This window comes from Schistocerca serialis, chromosome 4, assembly GCF_023864345.2.
Source record: "Schistocerca serialis cubense isolate TAMUIC-IGC-003099 chromosome 4, iqSchSeri2.2, whole genome shotgun sequence".
Lineage (NCBI taxonomy): Eukaryota > Metazoa > Arthropoda > Insecta > Orthoptera > Acrididae > Schistocerca > Schistocerca serialis.
Genome location: NC_064641.1, coordinates 737,628,127 through 737,651,033, shown reverse-complemented (window position 1 = coordinate 737,651,033; position 22,907 = coordinate 737,628,127). Strand labels below are relative to the sequence as shown.

Here is a 22,907-nt window from a genome sequence, read left to right as displayed (position 1 = left end):
ATGTTTTTGCACATTGTCACTGAACATCAATTACATTGCAAAAAAGACACGACACAGTTTGCCTATCAGAAACTATTGTGCTATGAATTTCCATACTGCAGAAAATTCACGAAACCTGTCATAGTGTAGACTAATTTAGATGGGTTAATTTTCACTTCAGTTTCTGTGGACTAAGTCTGCTTTACTTTGCTTTAAATGACTTTTGATTCACTATCGATAATAAAGAATGGAGAAATTTTCGTAAATGCTATGGAACAGTAGCTGATACTTATAACAAGACAGCAATTGATAGAACTGAAAACTGCGAAACGTGGAATATATTTTGTGTGTGTGTGTGTGTGTGTGTGTGTGTGTGTGTGTGTGTGTGTGTGTGTGTGTGTGTGTGTGTGTGTGTGTGTGTGTGGGCGCGCGCGCGCGCGTTTGTAGAGTAACGTAATATAAATGTGAGCACTAGGATAGGTCTTCGGATGTGTACCCAATTGACAATGTTTGGAGTGTTATGGGCAGGGCATTCCAACCAGTTCAGTATTGTGGTGATCTAATCAGCCAGTTGGAGAGAATTTGGCACATTATGCATCAGGAGTACACCCAACATTTGTCAGTGCAAAGCCAAGTGCTTGCATAACGGCTAGAAGTGGACCAATGCATTATTGATTTGCTCAATTTGCATAGCTCTTTCTCTTGAATAAGTCGTCCAATTTTTCTGAAATTGTAATACATAACATGTACCAATTTCTGTCCTATTCCAGTTATTTGCTAGTGGTGTTTTTAATTATTATTGTAGATTATATTTTGGCATTGGCTGATTAGCTGAAAATGAAGTTTTGCTTTCTAAAGCGCACAGTGGTGTGGAGGAAAGTGAACTCACATGGTGTTCAGAGTCTAAGTACAAAAAACTTTACTCGCATAAATATTGTTACTGTTACTTTAAAAGTTCTGTAAATTTTAAGTTATAGCAATTGGAAAAAAAGTGGTAACGTATCGTCTATGGATAGCCTTTGTTTTTACAGTCAATGGAGGAGATGAGGCACCAAATAGCTCATCAACAGAAACAAATGGAGCAGCATAAATCTCACATAAATAAATGTATAGACGTTGTGAAGAAGTTACTAAAGGAGAAATCAAATATTGAGAAGAAAGAAGCACGGCAGAAATGTATGCAAAACAGATTGCGTTTGGGTCAGTTTGTTACTCAGAGGGTAGGGGCAACTTTCCAAGAGAACTGGACAGATGGATATGCTTTCCAGGAGCTTGCCAGGTATGTGATCTGCTGCACTAAACATTCATTTTGTTTTGTATTACTGTAGTGTATTAGCCATAGGTATTAGTGTGGTATACATATATAAAAACTAGACTCCAATGAAAACTTTGTGCTAATTGTGTATGTGTAGCAACAAGACTTGTACCTTAAGGCTGTAGAAACCTAACAATAACAAGAGAATAGGTGACAGTTTCAAACTTCCGAGAGTAAGAAGGTAGAATAACATTGAGATCATGAAATTTGGAAAAGTAGAAGAAAATTGATTTATCAGCAATTTTAGTTGGTTGGGTGCAGTTCATCATAAGTAATGTGTGTGTGAATTTGTTACAAATTAGGGCTTTATTCATTACATAACTCCATTAAAAGGGATCAAATAAGAAATTTTAGCATATATGGGAAGTACATTAGAGATAAAAGTACTCAGCAACTTTGATCATAGATGAATTGGTGTTAGTAGATTCAATGGTTTTCTACTAAAGATGGTTGGGTGAGCATTGCAATTTAATTTATAGCAATGTGATTGTTGAGAATGTGGCTAGACCCCAGTAGTGACAGTACACGCAAACCAAACTTGGAAAGCATTTTCAGTGGTCAGTGTAATATCGTTTTTTCCTTATAGTTTTGTTTGCTGTTCATTATCATAGCAAACAAAATTGTAAGAGAAGAAAAAGCATATTGTAACAGTGACCACTGAGGATGCTTTAGAACAAAGTGAAACACATCTGGTCTTAATAAGACTCATTACTGTTGCAAAAATATGGAAATTGACCTATACAACTTACGGGAAATTAGTGCAGAGTGTTAGGTGCTTGGCTTTCCCTGAAAGATAGGATATTTTAAATTTAAATGTATACAGTGCATTTTAAATAAGTTATGATTTTTGACAGTTCGGTACAGGGTGGGTGACCAGAAGTGTAGCAACCTAGCATGTGTGAAGCAGAGCTATCAGAACTTTTAGTGCCATATAAGCTGAGAACCGCATGTTACCAGATCAACAAACTAGCTATTACTGAAGGACAGTTTAATTTGGTTTCTGCCATATCATGCCTATTTAAATATATTTGAAAGTGTTTGGGCCCAGGTAAAAGTAATGTGGCAAAAAACAACAGGAAGTTTATGGTAAGAAAGGTTGAAATGCTGGCAAAACAAGCTACTGCAAATCTTACACCACACAACCATTTTTGAGTTGTCAGTCATATTAGTAACGTAGTTGTGGAAACATAGGTTCACGAAGGACTGTGGCAAGTTTTGGGTAGTGCTTAAATTCTCTTGTTCCCATGTTAAAATCTGCTTGTTTAGCCAAATTATGGGAGTTTACAAATAGTCATTCACTAACATTCTAATGCAGTTAACATTACAACAACCCTGAAAACTTGTATTATTCACTCAGTAACTGGGGACAAGATGTGTCAATATTTTAATAAAAGCCCATTCTCAGTACAAAAGCAAATGAGTAATTTTTTCACTTCTATATTGTTGCAAAACCTACAGTAATTCTCATTTCACCAGCTAACTTAGCCCATTAAAAATTGTACAATTTCGATGGGAAAAAATCTGTAGTTACTAGAATATTATGCCAGATATGGAAGTTTCGCGTATTAATCAAATGACAAAATACTCTTCTCTTTGTGTGCTATCAGTTGTCAAAATCTTGTTTCAATATCTGAAGCACTTATGAGATACAAGTGATTTATGAATATTTCATTCTAGCATTTTCACTGGCATAAGCATTTGTGACAGTACTTTATATACATTTCATTTTCTCGAGATTAGAGACAATGATATCCTTCAGATTTCATATGCAGCAACATGTGACCATGCCAAATGAAAATTCGTTACAATCCCTATTTTTCACTGCAAATCTTAAGAATTTCTTGCAGTAGTTTATGTATCTTGAAAAACAACAACAGTGACCATTAATGAAATGATAGGCAAATCATGAAGCTGACTAACAGAACTATAAGATATGTGGGAATCACATTTTACTTAATAGTTTCTTTAAAATGTAACATTTCTTTGTACCCAGGCCAAAATATCCACTTCCCTCCATGGCATTGTTGCTTTATCAATCACAACACAGCTGTATGGCATGTTGTCCATTACTATTGTCCTATTGTCAAGTTGAGAGAAATATTTTGCAGCAGAACATTATCTTTGCAGCTGGTGTGTGTGTGTGTGTGTGTGTGTGTGTGTGTGTGTGTGTGTGTGTGTGTGTGTGTGTGTGTGTTCTTGGATGATGACTGTTGTTAATTTTGTGTTCAGATGTAGTGCACTGTTACTATTAATGAAAGTCAACACAAAAGACTTGTTCACAATACCTGATGAAAGCAGAACATTCAATGCCAAAAAATACCATCTTGCAATGAGATCTGACAAACATAAATGCATCTAATGGATGACGCCATGTGGTAGTGTATATCTACGGCATGGCAACAAAGATACTTTACAGATTGAACTGCTGGTGGTATAGTGGGGGAAACCTGGCCCACTATGGCTGTTGCCTGGACAGTAAGTAGTGTCCTGTTGCCTCTGTGAAGCCAAACATGGAATGTCATAACCAATTTTAAACACACTATAGTTTATGTGATACAGTAAAGGATACTCTTGGAAATGTAAAAGAAATGGAAGGTGCAAATGAAAGTTGCACAACCAAATTGTAAATTAGAAATAGCAAAGGTTTGGTTAATTTTTCTTGTAATGTGTGTGTTTTTCTCAGAAGTGTAGCTTGGCAGAGTGGAAATAAAGATTCCTCGAGTAACTTAAAACCATTTCGACATGCAAACTCATTGTTTTTCTTGGATTTAATTGGATGTTATCTCAAATGTACACGATGTAATCAGACGTATCCGTACACCCCAAAAAACACAGTTTTTCATATTAAGTGGATTGTGCTGTCACCTGCTGCCAGGTACTCCATATCAACGACCTCAGTAGTCATTAGACACCGTGAGAGAGCAGAATGGTGTGCTCCGCAGAACTCGCTGACTTCAAACATGGTCAGGTCATTGAGTATCACTTGTGTCAAAGTCTGTACACAAGATTTCCACACTCCTAAACATCCCTAGGTCCACTGTTTCTGATGTGATAGTGGAGTGGAAACGTGAAGGAACACATACAGCACAAAAGCTTACAGGCCGATCTCGTCTGCTGACAGACCGCTGAAAGTTGAAGAGCGTCGTAATGTGTAATACGCAGACATCTATCCAGACCACCACACAGGAATTACAAATTGCATCAGGATAAACTGCAAGTACTTTGACAGTTCGGCGGGAGATGAAAGAACTTGGATTTCATGGTTGAGCGGCTGATCATAAGCCAGCCATCATGCCGGTAAATTCCAAACAATGCCTTGCTTGGTGTAAAGAGCATAAACATTGGACAATTGAACAATGGAAAAAATGTTGTGTGGAGTACACAATGTGGCGATCCAGTGGCAAGGTGTGGGTATGGCGAATGCCCAGTGAACATCATCTGGCAGCGTGTGTAGCGCCATCAATAAAATTTGGAGGCGGTGGTGTTATGGTGTGGTCATGTTTTGCATGGCACTATCACAGCACAGGCCCACATTGATGAGTTTGAAGCACCTTGCTTCCCACTGTTGAAGAGCAATCAGGGATGGTGATTGCCTCTTTCAACACGTTTGAGCACCTGTTCATCATGCACAGCCTGTGGTTATGTAACAATGACATCCCTGTAATGGACTGGCCTGCACACAGTCCTGACCTGAATCCTTCCTACAGAACTGCTTTCGGTTGTTTTGGAATGCCAACTTCATGCTAGGCCTTACTGACCAACGTTGATACCTCTCCTCAGTGCAGCACTCCATGAAGAATGGGCTGCCATTCCCCAAGAAACCTTCCAGCACCTGATCGAACATATGCCCGAGAGAGTGGAAGCTGTCATCAAGGCTGGGGGGAGGGGGGCGGCAACACCATATTAAATTCCAGCATTATTGATGAAGGGTGCCACGAACTTCTAAGTTATTTTCAGCCAGATGTCTGGATACTTTTGATTACATAGTGTAGTAACCTGCAGTGCATTCAGATAGATGTATGTTTAGTATGTACTAAGTTGAATTACTATCCTTGACACCTTTAGCATTCAAAGAAAAGTGTGAAAGTTTTGGAAATTACAGTCCTTGGGAGAGTCTGCTATTTACTGTAACTGAGTTTCTGATAATTCTTATTTTGTCTAGTAATCAATAATTTGTGTGTAAATAGGCGACAAGAAGAAATTACTGCAGAAAGAGAAGAAATAGATAGGCAAAAGAAAATGCTCTTAAAAAGGAGGCCATCAAATAATGAAACGGGTCGGAAACGTAATAGTGGTCAAGCAAGTCAAGGAGCAGCTATCCTGCATAATGGTACGGATGCCACGTTCCTGAAGCCTGATGCTGTTCCAGGCCTCTCTTGGCAAGAATACTATGAGTCTGATGAAATTCTTAAGGTGAGTATTCATTGACTCTCTCCACTCACTCTCTCACCTCTCCCAGTATTACACGATGAATGACATAAATATATTTGTTTAGCTGCGGCAAAGTGCCCTGAAAAAAGAAGACTCAGATCTGCAGCTAGAAATGGAGAAACTGGAACGGGAACGAAACCTTCATATTCGCGAATTGAAAAGAATTCACAATGAAGACCAGTCTCGTTTCAATAACCATCCTGTGCTGAATGAAAGGTACCTCTTGTTAATGCTGCTGGGTAAAGGTGGATTCAGTGAAGTTCATAAGGTAAGACATTTGAATGTATCCGTGAATATAACTTTTTATTCAGACCCTTTCCAGTGATGAAAAGTAGAATTTTTTTCTCTGTCATTTAATAAAGAAAAATACAATAATTTGTCTGAAAATATGTAATTTGAGCAGATTTGTGATGCTCACTATAAAAATATGTACTTAATTAGTTTCCATATTCTTAGTTGACTTTCCTATTTTTTATCAGGCTACATAAATCAAAATGTCTGTTTACATGGTTGTGTGATAACAGTAATTAATCATAAGTGGTAAGCTAATTGTTTTCCAAATCAATTAATAGGGTAAATTAGAATGTTCCATTTAATAGGGGTTTCTAGGTGTTGACACCTTTGAATTTGTTGAATGTCTCAAAAATAATAAATTAGTTTGCTGTGATATGTAATACTTCAAAATAAAAACGACGCTATTATGGACAAATTAACTGATGGTGTAAATGTTGGGTACATAATTCAGCAGAAAAATACATGCAAATTTTGATGCAGAATACTTGTGTTAGGACACCCAAAAGCTGTTATGGCTATTTCATGGATAGTAAGAGAAAATACAGGATGGGCCAAATAAAACTGGCCCAGAAAAATTTATAAAACTGATACAGAATTGAACCTTGCTACCCACAATAAAACAGCACATACCCAGTGTCTTACTTTACAGTCACAGTGTAAAAAAAGTGGAGGGACTGTTTGCTCAAGAGCTTAAAACATAGTGTACTTTCAAACTTTCAGCTAAATCTATTGCAACACTTAGTGACAAAAATAGCTGAAACAGGCTGTGTAGTGAGTAAAACGATCCAGAGTTCTAATACCAAAAAAATGTGGCTTGAGTGAAGGAAATCTTGGAACAGTCTGACAAAATTTCAGTGCTGTTTATCTGTGCAAGTGAGAATTAAGAGATTGCCTGCACTTGCATGTTTAAATATTTAGTGTCCCGAGGAACTTCCGCATGTTTCAAAGTTTTGGAGTGCAGTAGAAACAGGACTTCTGGATCCTCAATTCTTCGTTTCTTCATGAGATGCGAGTTCACCCACTCCAAGTGCATGTGAACTCACAGAATGTGCACCATTATCCTTCAAAAAATTTGCATTGGTTCTTTGAAAAGCTGTTCCATAGTCACAAGTGATATTCAGTGCGCAATGTCAAGTGTCTGCATCGTACCACAGTTCTTTCACCGAACTGTTAATTCTAACTATTAAATCCAGAAACTAGTTACTGCATATGGGTATCAGCTCACAGAAGACGGATGGCTCTACAGAGGCAGTGCAGTCTTGGAGGCAGTGCAGTCTTGGAGCCACCTCCATTGTCTCCTCTCACCATGATTCTGTGGAAGAAATTGGTCAGGAGTACTCAAATAATCCTCAGAATCTGAAATAACTAAAAAGCAGTGTTATAGTTCCTATTGCTGCTATTCCTCAAACTGTTAAATGTGTCTAACAATAAATAAATTGAGCAGAGTGCTGCATTGATGTCAGTAGTGGCCATATTCTGTGATCTTATTTGGGAAGAGTCATTTCTGTGCCAGCCTTACTGTAAATATTTTCTGGGTCAGTTCTATTCCGCCCGCACTGAAGTTGCAGAATTTGTGTATGAATTATGAAGTGGCAGATTAGGAATTATGAAGTGACAGATAAAATTTGCCTGATAAGTTTAAATGACTTGCACTGAGTCTTAAAAGGCAGTGAACCAGTTTCATGCATCTGACTTACAGGTCATATAACAGTTTGAAATATGGTTCAAAAATTGTATGTACTACCTATTGTAGAGCAAATTTTAATAAAATGCTATGCTAATCTTAAATAATATTGGTAGCAATATGATAGTACCCAACTACTTTGGTTTTGTCATTTTTCCACATGCTGTTTTAAGTTTCGTGGAAGTGTGACTACTGACACACATTTTTTTTAATCATTCCAACAGGCCTTTGACTTGAAAGAGCAGAGGTACGTAGCATGCAAGGTACACCAATTAAATAAAGACTGGAAGGAAGATAAGAAAGCTAATTACATCAAGTAAGTGTGAAATGTATTTAACTGGTGAACTTTGTTAGTTGTCAGTAGGTATTAAAAACATAATTCTGCAATTAGAATTTCTTTTTACAGACATGCACTGAGGGAATACAACATTCATAAAGCGCTCGATCATCCTAGGGTTGTTAAGTTGTATGATGTATTTGAAATAGATGCCAATTCGTTTTGTACTGTTCTTGAATACTGTGATGGCCATGACCTGGATTTTTATTTGAAACAGGTGAGTTCATGCAAGTAGTAGCTAGCACATGGTACAATCCACATGTGTATAAACCACTAAAATAAAATTCAAATGGTTGAAAATTAGAATAATATAATTTCTGTTGCTTGTCAGGCAAATGAAATCGATAAGGAAATTGCGTTTCAGATACTAAGAAGGATTTTGTGTGACACACACACACACACACACACACACACACACACACACACACACACACACACACGTGCACTCACTCACACTTCTATGGCTACAGAAATACAATCTTATTTTGAAGAATTCCAGTGGGTAGGGTGTACCAAATTAGCAATGCCTTCATTCAAATAGGCCAGAGATTTCTCTGCACCGAACAATTGTGTGACAATTGACTCTTTAAGTGCCAGTGCAAGGGATGCGAGAAGCTATGAACTGACCACTACAACACTCTAAACCTCTGTTTAAATATTGACAGTTTTGTGAAACGTAGGAAGAAATAGTATTAAATTCTGTCACCTTACAAACTTTGGTTGTATTTGAATAGGTTTGCAATAACAATTGTCGTAAAAGTATGGTTACAATATATACATACATTTATGCTGCTTTTTAAGTAAAGGTAACATTCAGATGTGAAAATCTTGCCCTCTTAAAACCATTATTTGATTTTGAACCAAAGTCAGTATTTTATTTTGTTATGAGAAACTTTAATTATTCCCAAGTGAGTTGCAAGTCAGAAATTCTGTCGTCGTTCACAAGCTGTATTAGATAACTGAGGGGAAAATGTCACTAACTTCATACCAAGATGGTATCATTCAGGTGAAACAAGAAAGAAAATTAATCCAGTATGAAATGTCTAACAAACAAAATAATTCAAATCAAACCAATTGCAGCTGTTATCACAAGAATAAGTTACTGCGGAAAGACGTATTGTGGAGATTGTACCAACAGACGTCACTAGATTGCAGGGAGAGCTGACCCCTGTTAGTAGGGTGGTGATTATGATGTTTAAAAATAGTGATGCCACAGACAACAGGAAGCAAAAAAGGCAATGAGGATAACCATTTCCTTTTGTTTATTTTATATCTATAATGAGTTTAGAAGAGATGCATTGTTCACTACTTAGGCAAAGACCTTACATCCATAAAAGTTAGTAATTTTGATTAGTCAAAATATGTTAAAATAAATTTCTCAAGGAGCCTTTTAAAAAATGGGGGTCATCTCATATAAAGGGTTGTTTTATACTCTGCTAAATATGTTACATGGAAGTACAAAACTTTAAGGATTTTATGAAGTTGAATGTTTTTTTCCCAAATTAATAGGGTTTTCATTTACTTATTCTAAAGCACCATATGTGCTTGTGTAGTCTGCACTGTGCGTAGAAGGCAGTGCATATTTTTAATCAGATTTGCTATGCTGCCATGTAGAATTGAGTACACAGACTTAATAACTTTTTGAATTTTTCCAGCATAAAACAATTCCAGAAAGAGAAGCTCGCTCCATTGTGATGCAGGTTGTCTCTGCTCTGAAATACCTCAATGAGATAAAGCCCCCTGTTATTCATTATGACCTGAAACCTGGTAAGTATTTTGTGCTCTCTCTCTCTCTCTCTCTCTCTCTCTCTCTCTCTCTCTCTCTCTGTGTGTGTGTGTGTGTGTGTGTGTGTGTGTGTGTGTGTGTGTGTGTGTGTGTTCTAGGATTGGAATTTTTGGGAAGTAATTTATGATTCAGTAGGACTTCTTCCCAGAGGTTTCCTATTGTAAAATTAATAGTGTGTGGCTTTTCTATTGTCCCATGATTGTTAACTTTATAGGATATCCTCAAGAAATAATGTTATTGAACACTGTATTAAGAGTAAATTAATATATTTATTCTGTTACAGGAAATATCTTACTTACTGAAGGCAATGTCTGTGGAGAAATCAAAATTACAGACTTTGGTTTGAGTAAAGTAATGGATGAAGAAAATTATAATCCTGATCATGGTATGGATTTGACATCACAAGGAGCTGGCACTTACTGGTAAGTTTTAACAGTTCATCACTTTTTGAATGTTCTCATGGAAGTATGAAAGAGCTATAGCTGCTATACAATGAGTTAAGTTACTATCACACAGATTAAAATCCTCAGTGTGTTCTTTGTCTCCTTTCACTTAGCAATTATGTGACTACAAATACATCAGTTTTATAGAATACCATTGCGTTTATCAGAAATTAGTTCTGCATAAAAAGTATAAAATTGTTGTTTGTTTGAATAATTTTGTTAGCTTTTGAATTAATCTTTATTTGTTACCAACAAAGCTACAAAAATCCACAAACCAAATTGCATCATTTGGTTGGTTATGACAAATATCCAAAGCAGCAGAGTGAAGCCTCCTTTAATGATTGTCTTTCATGCCCTTGTAGTACCCTATGTGCCTTGAAAATATTGTAGTCAGTCACTTAAAATATTTACCAAAGTTATCGAATGAAGTACATAGGTGTATGAGTGGAATATGCATTAGCTAAACGAACAATCCCTCCTGCCCTTCCATTCCTAGCAATGAAGCTGTAAGTTTGCTGCTCTTGCGTAGAATAGAATATCATCAAAATAATGAGTGCTGTTAGCTTCTTTGATGAACATATCTATTTGACAGTGTACAGAGATGTTTTTGTTGTTTTTTGTAATTTAAGAGTGTTGCTACGATCAGTGGTAGTTGACAGTACCTGTTCTGAGAAGGAATGATTCTGGAAAGTCCTTAGTGGAATTCTTACAATGAAAGGTGTACCAATAACACACAGTTCAATATCTCAATCACCAGCTCATCAGTAGGGCCCTATTTTAAATTGCATCTGCCACGATTTGTGTTAAACGTGAGCAGTGGCTTGCATTACCAATCAAATTTAATTACTTTTAAGTAATTGTATTTTCATTTTCCATGCTTCACATTGATGAAATTACATTGCACGTTTGTGCTCTTGTTACAGGTATCTGCCTCCAGAGTGTTTTGTAGTAGGAAAGAACCCCCCAAAAATATCTTCGAAGGTTGATGTGTGGAGTGTGGGAGTAATATTTTATCAGTGTCTTTATGGAAAAAAGGTACCGTATTTTACTCTTCATGTTGTATCCATAGTATTTTTTTAGAAATATAAAATACCTTTAAATTTCAGCCTGTCTTGCTGCCATGAAGTGAGCATTAGAAAATCCTGAATTTTGTTACTTAATTTTAAACAGTGTAAATAGATGTACAGTTAAGTGTAACATTACTTAATGAGTGAGTTACTTCTGTGGTGTCTTCCAGTACTGATACAGCACTGTTGATTACAGAAAACCCATTAACATATCCCTTTTTAAAGAATCCACCTATTTAATGAATATTTTCATGTCCTGGCAAAACTGACATACAAACAATGTTGCAGAAACACTTTTTTTTAATGAACCCACCCTTTGAGCTTTTTCTAGGAATACAGGAGTATTATGGAAATTAAAATAGTGTTTTGCAAACAGAAATTTGCAGTAGTTCCTTTTTAGTGTTCTTATTAATTGGGCTCCAAGCTAAGCTATAACACTACATGAAAAACAGTATAGATGATTGAGAAATTAAGTTTGGGCTTAAAATACAATAGGTGGTTCTTTAAGACTTTGGGTAGCATTTCCAGAAAACCTTCGAAGTTTTCATGCTAAACTCTACATCAGGTCCAGCACAATGATGGCTTTGTAATTACAGAACATGTATTTGGCCAAAAAATGTTCAAATTGTAATATAAAGCTACTTCTTCCATGTGCAACAGCTAAACCCAGTTTGAGGGAAAAATATCCTAGTCCTTACAGATTTTGTAAAAAGAAGTTATATTATTTCATCTGAATTAGTGGTATGACAGTATTAATGACTTACATTCTTCATGTCTTCTGAGACTGCCATTTGCAACTCCTACTGTATATTTGTCTAATTTGTTTGTGGTGCCAGATGTTTTATATTGGTTATTAACATTACGTAAATTATAAAAATCCGTTACCAAATTGAATATTGTGGCGTTTCTGCAGCAAATGAATGGCAAGAGCATGAAATGGACAATTCAGTTTTACAGAGCATGGGTTTACCTCCATTGAAAATCATCTCTTTCTTATGGAGCTGTTTCCGTATTATTCAGATATGTTTCAATATAGCAAAGTAATGTTTCATTCTGTAATGATGTAAATGAAATGCGTAAGGATGAGCAAATAAAGTATCTTTGGTAAATAAATTGCCTTACAAGAGAGTTAAAGCATCCCCAAAACAAGGTAACTTAGTATATTTGCACACCTGAGGACGGTAACTAAATGATTACAGAGTTGCAATTCTGTGACAGAATGGACTTCAGAGTCCATTAGTGTTGTTGGTTTAAGTGTTACATGGCTGGGGTGTGAATGGTGTCAGATGTTGAGTGAGCACTTTGAAGCATGTACAGATGCCCTGTACTTCAGTGAGATAGCATTATACGTGACTGACAGAGTTTGGAAGGGGCCTAACTGTGAGTCTCAAATTAGTCAGCTGGTCAAATTGTGCAATATTTAGGTTTGTCAGGCTTTCAGATGTGATGCTGGCTCAATGTTGGGCTGCATGGGAATGTGAGGGCTGGCACACTTGTTGTCTAGGTTACAGTTGACCACCGCAATTTAGGATCACCATGTTGTGCACCATGCACATTATAACCCTTCCACGTAAACACCTGCCATCTGAGAACAAGTAATGGGTTCCTTACAACTTTTGTCATTGCACACGATTGGTCAGAAACTAGAAGCATCTAGGTTTGGGGATTATTGTCCCATGCATAGGCTGCATTAAAATGCGTTTGTGCATTACCCTGGTTAACCAACGTCAGTGAGAATGTCGGTTATCTTCAGGGAGCTCCCATTTTTCCAGTGTTTTGGAGAAACATGGCAGTGCTATTCCTGGTGACATGGAGTAGGGACTCACTGGATATTACAGATCTCAGCTGACAGTGATTGAGGGAAATATAGTGGTACAGTGGTACGTCACACATATGCATGTCCACATGTTTCATATTACGGGACTGTATCATGTGACTGTTTTTTCAACTGGACAACGCTCATCTACACAGCTTGTGTTCCTACGAACATGATGTTGAGATATTTTCATGGCCAGCAAAAACGACAGGTCTGTACCAGATAGAACATGTCTGGGATCTGCTCGGATGTGAACTCCTCCCCAGTGCTAGTATTCAGCTAGTCTAGGATTGGCTCCAGCCATTGTGAACCCTTTGTTACCTCAGGAGAGGAACTTGTTTAGACACAATTCCCAATTGAATCAGTGCGTGCACAGAGGTCAGGTGGGATGCAGTGTCTTACTGATAAATGAGGGCTTACTGTAAAGTTCTTTGTGAATTTGATTTGACTGTGTAATCACTGAAATAACAGCACATACCTTTACAACTCATCAATTTTTTAGTTTCCTCCTCCAGAAAACTTCTCATTTCATTGCGTGCCATATTGTGAGACGGAGACATGATTAGTGAGTTCATCAGACCTTTTTCATCCTCTTCTCAAGTAAAATATGGTTTAATATATCTAAAAACAACACCACTAACACCAACCTGTCAGAACTCCGGAGATGGGAACTTGCCATTCAGTATATCCTCTCTTCTCGTTATCCGCCAGGCCTCAACCTCCGCTAATTTCAAGTTGCCACTGCTCATTCCTCACCTGTCTTTCAACAACATCTTTGCCTCTGTACTTCTGCCTCGACTGACATCTCTGCCGAAACTCTTTGCCTTTACAAATGTCTGCTTGTGTCTGTGTATGTGCGGTTGGATATGGGTGTGTGTGCGAGTGTATACCTGTCCTTTTTTCCCCCTAAGGTAAGTCTTTCTGCTCGTGGGATTGGAATGACTCCTTACCCTCTCCCTTAAAGCCCACATCCTTACGTCTTTCCCTCTCCTTCCCTCTTTCCTGATGAAGCAACCGTTGGTTGCGAAAGCTTGAATTTTGTGTGTATGTTTGTGTTTGTTTGTGTGTGTATCGACCTGCCAGCACTTTTGTTTGGTAAGTCACATCATCTTTGTTTTTAGATATATTTTTCCCACGTGGATTGTTTCCCCTCTATTATATCCAAAATATGAAGGCAGTTGTATTCAGTATTACAATATTGGAGAAGGAAACTTGCTACTCACCATATAGTGGAGATGCTGAGTTGCAGATAGGCTCAACAGAGATTTTCACACTTACAGCGTTTGGCCAAAATATTCAATATTGTGTAGCACTCTGTGAAAATTCCATAGGAGTTTCAGTAGTATCACACAGTAAGTCCAATGAGCCAAAATTTGCTAAATATCTTGAGTCTTTCTTTTTGCAGCTGAAGTCAGTTTTCAGAACACTGAGGTATTTGTAGGCTATAGGAAGGAATACACTTTTCAACTGTCCTGTTTAAAAATAAAATAAGTGTTAGATGAAGTTGATATGTAGGCATTTAATGAAAGATGTTGTAGTAGTAACTAAGATTTGAGAGAGAGAGAGGGGGGGGGGGGGAATTATTTATGAAAAATGTGACATTTCATTTCTTGTTTATTGGTCATAGTGTTTATTATATTATTACTATTTTTATAGCCATTTGGACACAACCAGTCACAAGCTACAATCCTAGAAGAGAATACAATACTGAAAGCAACTGAAGTTCAGTTTGCAAATAAACCAACAGTTACAAATGAAGCCAAGGTATGAATATTTTACTTTTGACATAAACTTTCTGATGCTGTCAAATATTTTTATCGTAGTCATTACGTCAATTGCACTTGAAAAAAATTTTGCATGTCTTACCTTAAATATCATTATTATAAAAATTCATATCATTATTATAAAAATTCCTGGGCTAATTTACAGGCCCTACAACTAATTTATTCAAATATCTTGAATGATTTCTGTCCCAAAAGTTCCTTTACACATAGATCTTTAATGGTACTCTCTAATGTTAATATATGAAAGGTTACCAGAAGTCAAACTGCTGTTCTGAACTTGTGAAGTTCATGTTTTGTTCAAAGTGCAAATACCTTAATTAGTTCCTCCACTTTGGTGAACAGTTTCTTCTGCTTATGAATTGATTCTAAATAGATGCTGCATAAGAAATTTTGACAAATTCATTTTACAAATGTGTTAAAGATGGCACTAGATCATTACAGATTTGTGAGATTTCCAGAGGTGGGAAAGGAAGTGAATCACTGTTCAATAGGTGTGTGAAAATTAAATTAAAGAAATAGATAAAGTAGAGGTAAGCTAGATTACTTAGCACAAGTGATGGAATAATTTGAAAGGGTTCATTTTGTGGCTGGAGAAAAAAAATCACATTGATGATCGTTCGACTAAAGTTACAGAATTTTTTAACTATTCTGCAACAAGCAGATAGAGTATACTTCCAGTTATTTGGGGGTAATGTGGGGGACAAGATACATGAATAATTGAAAAACATTAATTATACTTTTAAATACATGTTCTTGTTCCAGAAGCTTATCAGAGTTCTGTGCACAGGTGCTGTAGGCTCGTTCATTTGTTAAACAGTTTGTGATGTTAGTCTACTTCTGAAAGGAGTTGGCATTTTTTTGTGCAACATTTAGAATTTTTCTTGCAGCAATGTCATTATACTGTAACCCCCTTTTGCCCATACAATCTAGAGCAGCAGCAACACATTGCAGTGCAGTACAGTGACTGACAAGGTCACTGTCTTCATCCCCACTTTCACATTCACTATCCTCTTTGTTTTGTTGTAAAGCAGCAGTCACAATTTTGGTGTCATGGGTTGGAAACTGGGTTCATATGTGTCTATCTTCAGTCACTGTCAAGTTTTCTTCATTGACATCTCCAAAACCATTTAAACCTGCTGCCATATTAATTATTTATGCAGTTTTTATTTCTTCGTCACTGAAGCTGTGAAAATTACTTTCTTCTCTACCCGGAAGAATTCTTATCCATGATAGAACTAGTGAAAGTGGTCTGACTTCCTACCAGGCATCAGAAATCCCATGTGTGGCATCTGGAATTTTCTTCTTCCAGAATGCATTAAATTATCATCATGAACAAACATTCTCAGTAGACTATCCCAGTAGCACTGTTTTACTGATGCAATTACACCTTGATCCATTGGCTGTACAATGACAGGCTAGTTGATAGACATGTCCAATATGGACCACTTTTGTCTACATCTTAAATTTGGTTTGATGTGAAATTCTTACTCCACTAATCCTCGGAAGTAGTCATGGATGGAACTGGCTACCATAACATTTGAACTAAGCTGCTCTCCTTGCACAGGGAATTCATGGATCCCGTGACATTGTTTGAGTCTGATTAGCCACCCAGATGAGGCATTAAGTTCTCCCTCAAACCCTAGAGATTTGTGAAAAAATTTAACTTTTTCGTCACACATCGAATTTGAAACTGCAACACCTTCTGCTCATTATTTGCTAAACCATTGCAAAATAGCAACACCTAATTCATCAAATGTAGACTCCTTCATGCTTTTTCGTGCAGATGGTCCAGAACTAAACCCCCATTTCCTGACAAAATTGTGTGTAGTACGCAATCCAATAACATAATCAACACTTAGTTTTTAACATACTACGTTGACACTTTACATACCATTAACATAAGTAAACTGAGTTTGTTTTCAATATACGTGGAACAGACTGCCCGATAAAAATGGAAACGGTACTCTGTTATGCGGCAGTTGTTTAAACAATGGAAATCATAACATTACAGTTTTTTTATTGCTGTATGCTAGAGAAAAATATTGCACATTTTATTTTATTTACTTTCTATTTATTTGTTTTTTGATGCACAAATAATCGAGAGTACACTGTATATGGAAAATTCCTTTTAGATAATGCAGAAAAATTGTTCTGTATTACTATAAACACATGTATAATGTAGATTAATTTGTTGAGTTTTTATTTTAACTTTCCTGGATTATCCTGTTGCAGAAAATTTGGAATTTTGTTTAAGCATGTGCTGTCTTAAACAGAATATCATGACAAAAGTATTGCACAAAATCTCTTGTGGAGTTATATGTGAAATTTATGAAGTGGGACAAATTCATGCTAGCAGTCTTAAATGGGGCATTTTAGCAGTATGGAACAGAACAAGTAGTAATAAAACTAATATTGCACTTGGAGTTGGCTAGTAGTAGTTGGAGAGGGACATAAATGTATGGAAAGGTGGACAGAGAAATCAGACTGTGTGTGTGTGTAACTTGTAATGGATTGCCTCAGTTTGTTTTGTTTTAGAGTAAGAGTTTGTTCTAAAAAAATCTACACATACCAGCTGTTCAGTCCCATGGCAACACACGACGTACTTATCATTTCTGATTTTTTTATGTCACTCACTTGTTAATGTTGATCTGTTTGCATAGACATCCATTTATACTAAACTGTGTAAGTTGCGTCTCCATACCTACACTAATATAAAAATTATTGCTTAATATTGTACATGCTCTGAAGAGCACACTGCAGACAAAATACAGTAGATCAGTGTTATTGACTGATGTACTAGAGCCCCATGATTCTGCACAGTGCCCCCACCATCTGCCTTCTTTGTGCTCATCTTATTACTTAAGCTAATTACAGTTGTGCTCATGTTTATAGAGTGATGTAAGATGGTGTGCAAATAGTGATACCTAATGAATAGTTTAGGTCAACAGAATATGCACTCATAAAGCAGTTGCAAGGATATAAAATGGTATGGAAAAAGATTCGAACGTTAAAACTCCCTGGCAGATAGAAACTGTGAAACTGAACTCTGTTTCACAAGCAATAGGTGGAATCTCTCAGATAATGTCACTTAAGTTACACTCTAGTGTCAATGTAAACTTCCAAGTAAGAACAAAGTATTGGGCAGGGTTCTTACTGAGGCAATATGATAAGCAATAAGATACGTTGCAATAAAGGTCATGGGACACCACCGTTATTTCTACGATGCTCTTGTTCCCACGGGAATGGTACAACAAGCAACAATACACAGCAGGTGCATCACTGCCAGCATTGTCTGGAACAACTTCCAAGTAGGTCACATAATTATTAGAGACTGGGAAAAGATATTTGAGACTGGAAAGAGATATGGCTCTCCTTTCAGCATTAAAAACAATTGAAATACCTTATCTACATTTGGTATTGAAGTATATGATCTAAAAGGCACCAAAAGTAAACTATCTAGAGACTGACATTTTACTGCAAACTTTGCAAAATATATCCTGTTTTTGAAATATCACAACCACAAAAAGAAAAGCAATTCACCATCAAGGCATGATGTGTGACTACAGATCTGAAAAATCGGCTTTTTACCACATAGTGTCCTTATAGTTGAATGAGATAACCTAAAAAAAATTTACACAAAATGCAAAAGCTTTACTGAGAAAGTAAGTAGAGGGTTTGATGTAACTTCATCTGATTTACATAAAGTAATGATTTTTGAGACAGTCCCAGTGTGAACCAATTAAACTGCTTCCACTATGTTTTGGTGGGCTATACCAACGCAGGTTGCTTCTGCATCATATCATGAGTGGCATATCATACCACCCACAGTGGGAACTGTATCTTACTTTCCTATACACATACCTGTTCAGAAAACATTCATGTGTCAAATAATGGAGCAAACACTTGCGTAAGAAAAAAATTCTAAAATTTTTAGTAAGATAGTGAACAGTTTGTAATATTTTGCCAAACAGATAGAAAACAAGTTAGTTCATCAATTTGGAACTGGTGTAGCAAAAAAAATTTCGTTTTAACCTTGAACGTTGACGTTACCTCACACCTAAAGAAAATTTAACTTTTTAATGATTATTGTTGACTTAACTTCAAATGTGTGTTCTTGCAGCCTGATTGCAGTCAGGCCAGTAGCCCGGTCATGGACTACATGTCACAGACAATCAGATAGGATCATCAGCACTGTCAGATTGCTTGCTCATAGAGTTGGTCTCCACAAGAAAAAATCATCATTGGACAAATGAAAAGAAATACAGAAAAATTTGGACAATAGTTCCAACTTGTTTTAATGATGCACAGCTCTCTCTAAATGTGGGTTCAAACTTCAGAGCACACTTTTGTTTAAATATTAATTTTCATAAATCTTAATTTATCTTTGTGAAACTTAATTTTCTCTCTGTTGGTGTTTCAACACAACTTTCTGGTCTGGTATCAATTGATGCACTTCTATTCACAAAAAGGATCTAATTACATACTTTCTTTCGCTCATAATTTTTAGGAAGCACAAGGTTCAGTTGACAAGTTACTGATGAATCATTGACTGTTGGATTAATTATGGAAGTTGTTACTCATTTCAATCCGGTTTAACTACACTGTTTCAGCAGCATCCTTTACTCCATGACACAACATTAATCACTTCACACTGAAACTATAAAACTATAAGAATGTGACATAAATAATTAGCCCAACACATTAGTCAGTGTAGCCTACAAATGCCAACTCATCGCTATAACTGTCCACTCACTGCTGCCATGCTACACAAAGTCCGCACATGAAACAACCACAATTTTGAAAAAGTATTGCCAGTGGGAAAAGATTACTGTTAAATGCTGGATGCGACTAACCAATTGTAGCTGCAGTAATATAATGTGATGATTATTGATAAATTTGCAAGAAATGTCATAAAATATAACTGATAATCTGATGTGGGAGGATACAGGATCCTCTCAATGTGTAATACTATTTTTGTCCAGGTAATTGTTACTGCAAAGAGGAATGGAAGTTAGTTGATACGTCTGAAGTTACCATGTCCCGAAATTCCTACAGTGTAGTTATTTTAAATGATAAACCTTATAATAAATATTGCTAATAAGATGATAAGTTTTGTAAACAACTTCTGTAGTAGAAATGGTCATTATATTTAGGTAGAGTCTGTTGCTGAAATATCGTAAAGCTTCCAATTGATAGTCAAGAAAGAATTAGGTATTATAAATGCGGTAGTTCTTGGGAATATGGTGTTGCTTTACTAGGAGATATTCATGTAAGATTAAAGTCAGCTGCCTTTGGGTAGAAGCAGTGTCGCAGTCAAGAGGCACACAAATAGAAAGCTTAACACATTGACTGTCGGACCGGAGATCATGTGCCAGGCTGAGACCTTTGTCAAGTTTGTTTAATTGTTAGACAAATGGCCTCTGAAGTTAACTTCTTCAGCATCATTCCTGCTAGGCCATGTGTAGAGAAATTAAGCTCAAACTTTAATTACAAATCAACACTCATTCCAGCATTTCAGATGAATTACATATATTTTGCGGACGAATAGCGCAAAAAATATGTAAATGCTGAATATTTAATACTGCAGCAGGTTGGATTACAAATTCACAGCAGGTATAACAATATATTTGAATTAATGGTTTGTATGCTTTGCTTTACAAGTGTGAATAACGAAAAAACATTCGAATGAAAACATATTCTAAGGACCTGAACTTCTAATTTGGACAACCCATACAGTTTGTGATGACTTGCTGAAATTTCTGTACAGATTCAGCTTGAGCAAATTTTTGAGAGTATCTTTGGTAACATAATGTGCACCTGTTTCTCTTGCTGAGTGTCTTGCAAGACAAGGTTCGTTCCTGGTTTCAGTTTTTCAGTGTTTATCAGTGGATGTGCAACATTATCTCGAAATTCAGTTACTTGCACATTTGTCAATTACTTGCTTGTAGATAGCATGAGCATTGAGAATTGCCATATTTGTGAGGACCACTCTTGTGTTATCTTTTCACTCCACTCCTTTTTGTTAAGTTGAGGCATATGATGCCATTTGACCTTACACATATATGAAGGATCTTAACAGATAATATTCCAAAATGTAGATGATTTCTTTGGTTCTTGAGGTGTTTGCTACAATTTCTGAAACTTTACTGATCAGCTATAAGATCTGTCTCTTGTGCTTCCATTTTCCTACAGTAACGTTTTTGTTACACCATTCTTGACTTTCACTACAGTTGTTAGATTGTACTTTCTGTTGCTCCTCAATGTCCCAACGAGGCGGATTGAATGTTCATTCAACTTACGAGCTGAGGCAGTGTAGTAATTGTTGATATACAAAGTGCATGCAACATTCAACAATGGACCCATGATCTATCACCACTTCACAGGAAGACACCACATCATCTGTGGAAGCAATCTCCTTTCTAGTGTAAACATTCACATGCCAGGTAGAGACTCCGTGAAAAAACAGTCCGAATAGCTTGATAAGATAGTTATAACAATATCTCATCCCGGATTTTCCATTGTTTGACACGGAGAAACACCAGTCTTCCTCTTAATTGGCATCATAGATTCATCAGTGCATACTTTCTCACCATGACAATAGATTTCATCCAATTTGTCATATATTGTATCAACTAGTGGTGAAATTTTGTAGTTTGCTCTTGTTTGTGCGAATATTTTCTGAAAAATGTAACATACTCAAGTATGCAACCTGTTCGGCACAAAACTTTACTACATTTTCATAAAAGTACATTCTTTGACCAGTAGTTTTGGAGTAGAAGTTTTCAATCCAAACCAAACACAATACAAAGAAACTTAACATTTCTTCATTATTTGTATCCACCGATTGTTGCAGTCTGCTGTGTTCTGTACCTATTTCATCGACAATGCTGTTAATAATTCATTCCTCAGCAAAACTGCCTGGATGACAGTCATTTCCAAAACGGAATCATCAAAAACGAATCACAGTTAAATTCATCATGTCTTCCAGTCTTTTTCAGCCTCACATGATCCACAGCATCTTCATTACAAGTTATGATTCGTATTTCCAGTTAAATCGTGCTGAGTAACTCCAGAGATAATCTGGAAAGCACATTTGCTGATTCCCCAAGCGTTTCTTTTTCTTTTCCTCAGTCTGACCGCATCAGAATAGTCAGAATAACTACTACTTTCAGGAGTGTGTTCAGGATCACTGCTGTCTGATAGTTCACCAAACAAATTGGCCCCACTCTTTGAATTCATTTTCCTCATTCAGCCAACCTGCTTTTGTCTCCGTGTCTGATATTGTTACAAACTCACAAGAAAACAAGCTCAAATCTTCATGGAAAAACAACTTCAAACACAGTCTTTAGCAATGTTGCAGCGAGTGTATCAGAGGTCTTAAATGCAAGGAAACAGCTGACCGCATGGAAAACTGCAAGGGTCAACTATTACACTATCCGTCAATTAACTTTGGAACCAAACGTGCATTGTCTCTCCAGGAGGCGAAGGCAACTATATATCCATTTAAATAGGATGTAGCTGTATATACAAATTATACACATGGCCTGGAATGTGTGTATCAATTTGATGCATGTGGCAGCTGTTAAACATTGTAGCTGTTTCTGCTTATTTGTGATATTGTATAGGAATTTAAACACCATTCAGATTTTGATGGAAATATTATATTCATAAACACTAATCAGATAGATCACCTCTGGTTCATTTTCATTTCTGTGATTTCACTATTGGACTAATGTCCTGCAAAAGGGAACTGTGGGGAATTTGACTTTCACAGCTTTGTTTTTAGTTATGAAATTTCTAAGACTCCATCAGAGCACCAACGCTGAAAGTGTAATAAGGCCACTGTGCAGTTCCTGTCTCCTAAGTGCACTTATTTTCGTAGCATGGCATGTAAGTTATTCTTTAACTCTAATGTGTGATTTAATTCCCGATATGTGCTGCTCAAACCATTCTCTGGACTGAAGAAGATGA

At 36.6% G+C, this 22,907-nt stretch overlaps 1 protein-coding gene across 11 annotated transcripts in view; it reads left to right on the top strand.

Annotated features, from left to right (window-relative positions):
* The window catches only part of LOC126473257 (serine/threonine-protein kinase tousled-like 2), a 585,239-nt gene that overhangs the window by 559,778 nt on the left and 2,554 nt on the right, over nt 1-22,907 (top strand). For all 11 annotated transcript variants that reach the window (XM_050100191.1, XM_050100194.1, XM_050100195.1 and 8 more), the window contains 9 exons: nt 1,011-1,258; nt 5,482-5,707; nt 5,790-5,993; nt 7,928-8,019; nt 8,110-8,257; nt 9,696-9,807; nt 10,110-10,248; nt 11,193-11,304; nt 14,809-14,916. In XM_050100191.1, the coding sequence (XP_049956148.1) occupies nt 1,011-1,258; nt 5,482-5,707; nt 5,790-5,993; nt 7,928-8,019; nt 8,110-8,257; nt 9,696-9,807; nt 10,110-10,248; nt 11,193-11,304; nt 14,809-14,916 (1,389 nt within the window). The remainder of the gene's footprint in view (nt 1-1,010; nt 1,259-5,481; nt 5,708-5,789; nt 5,994-7,927; nt 8,020-8,109; nt 8,258-9,695; nt 9,808-10,109; nt 10,249-11,192; nt 11,305-14,808; nt 14,917-22,907) is intronic.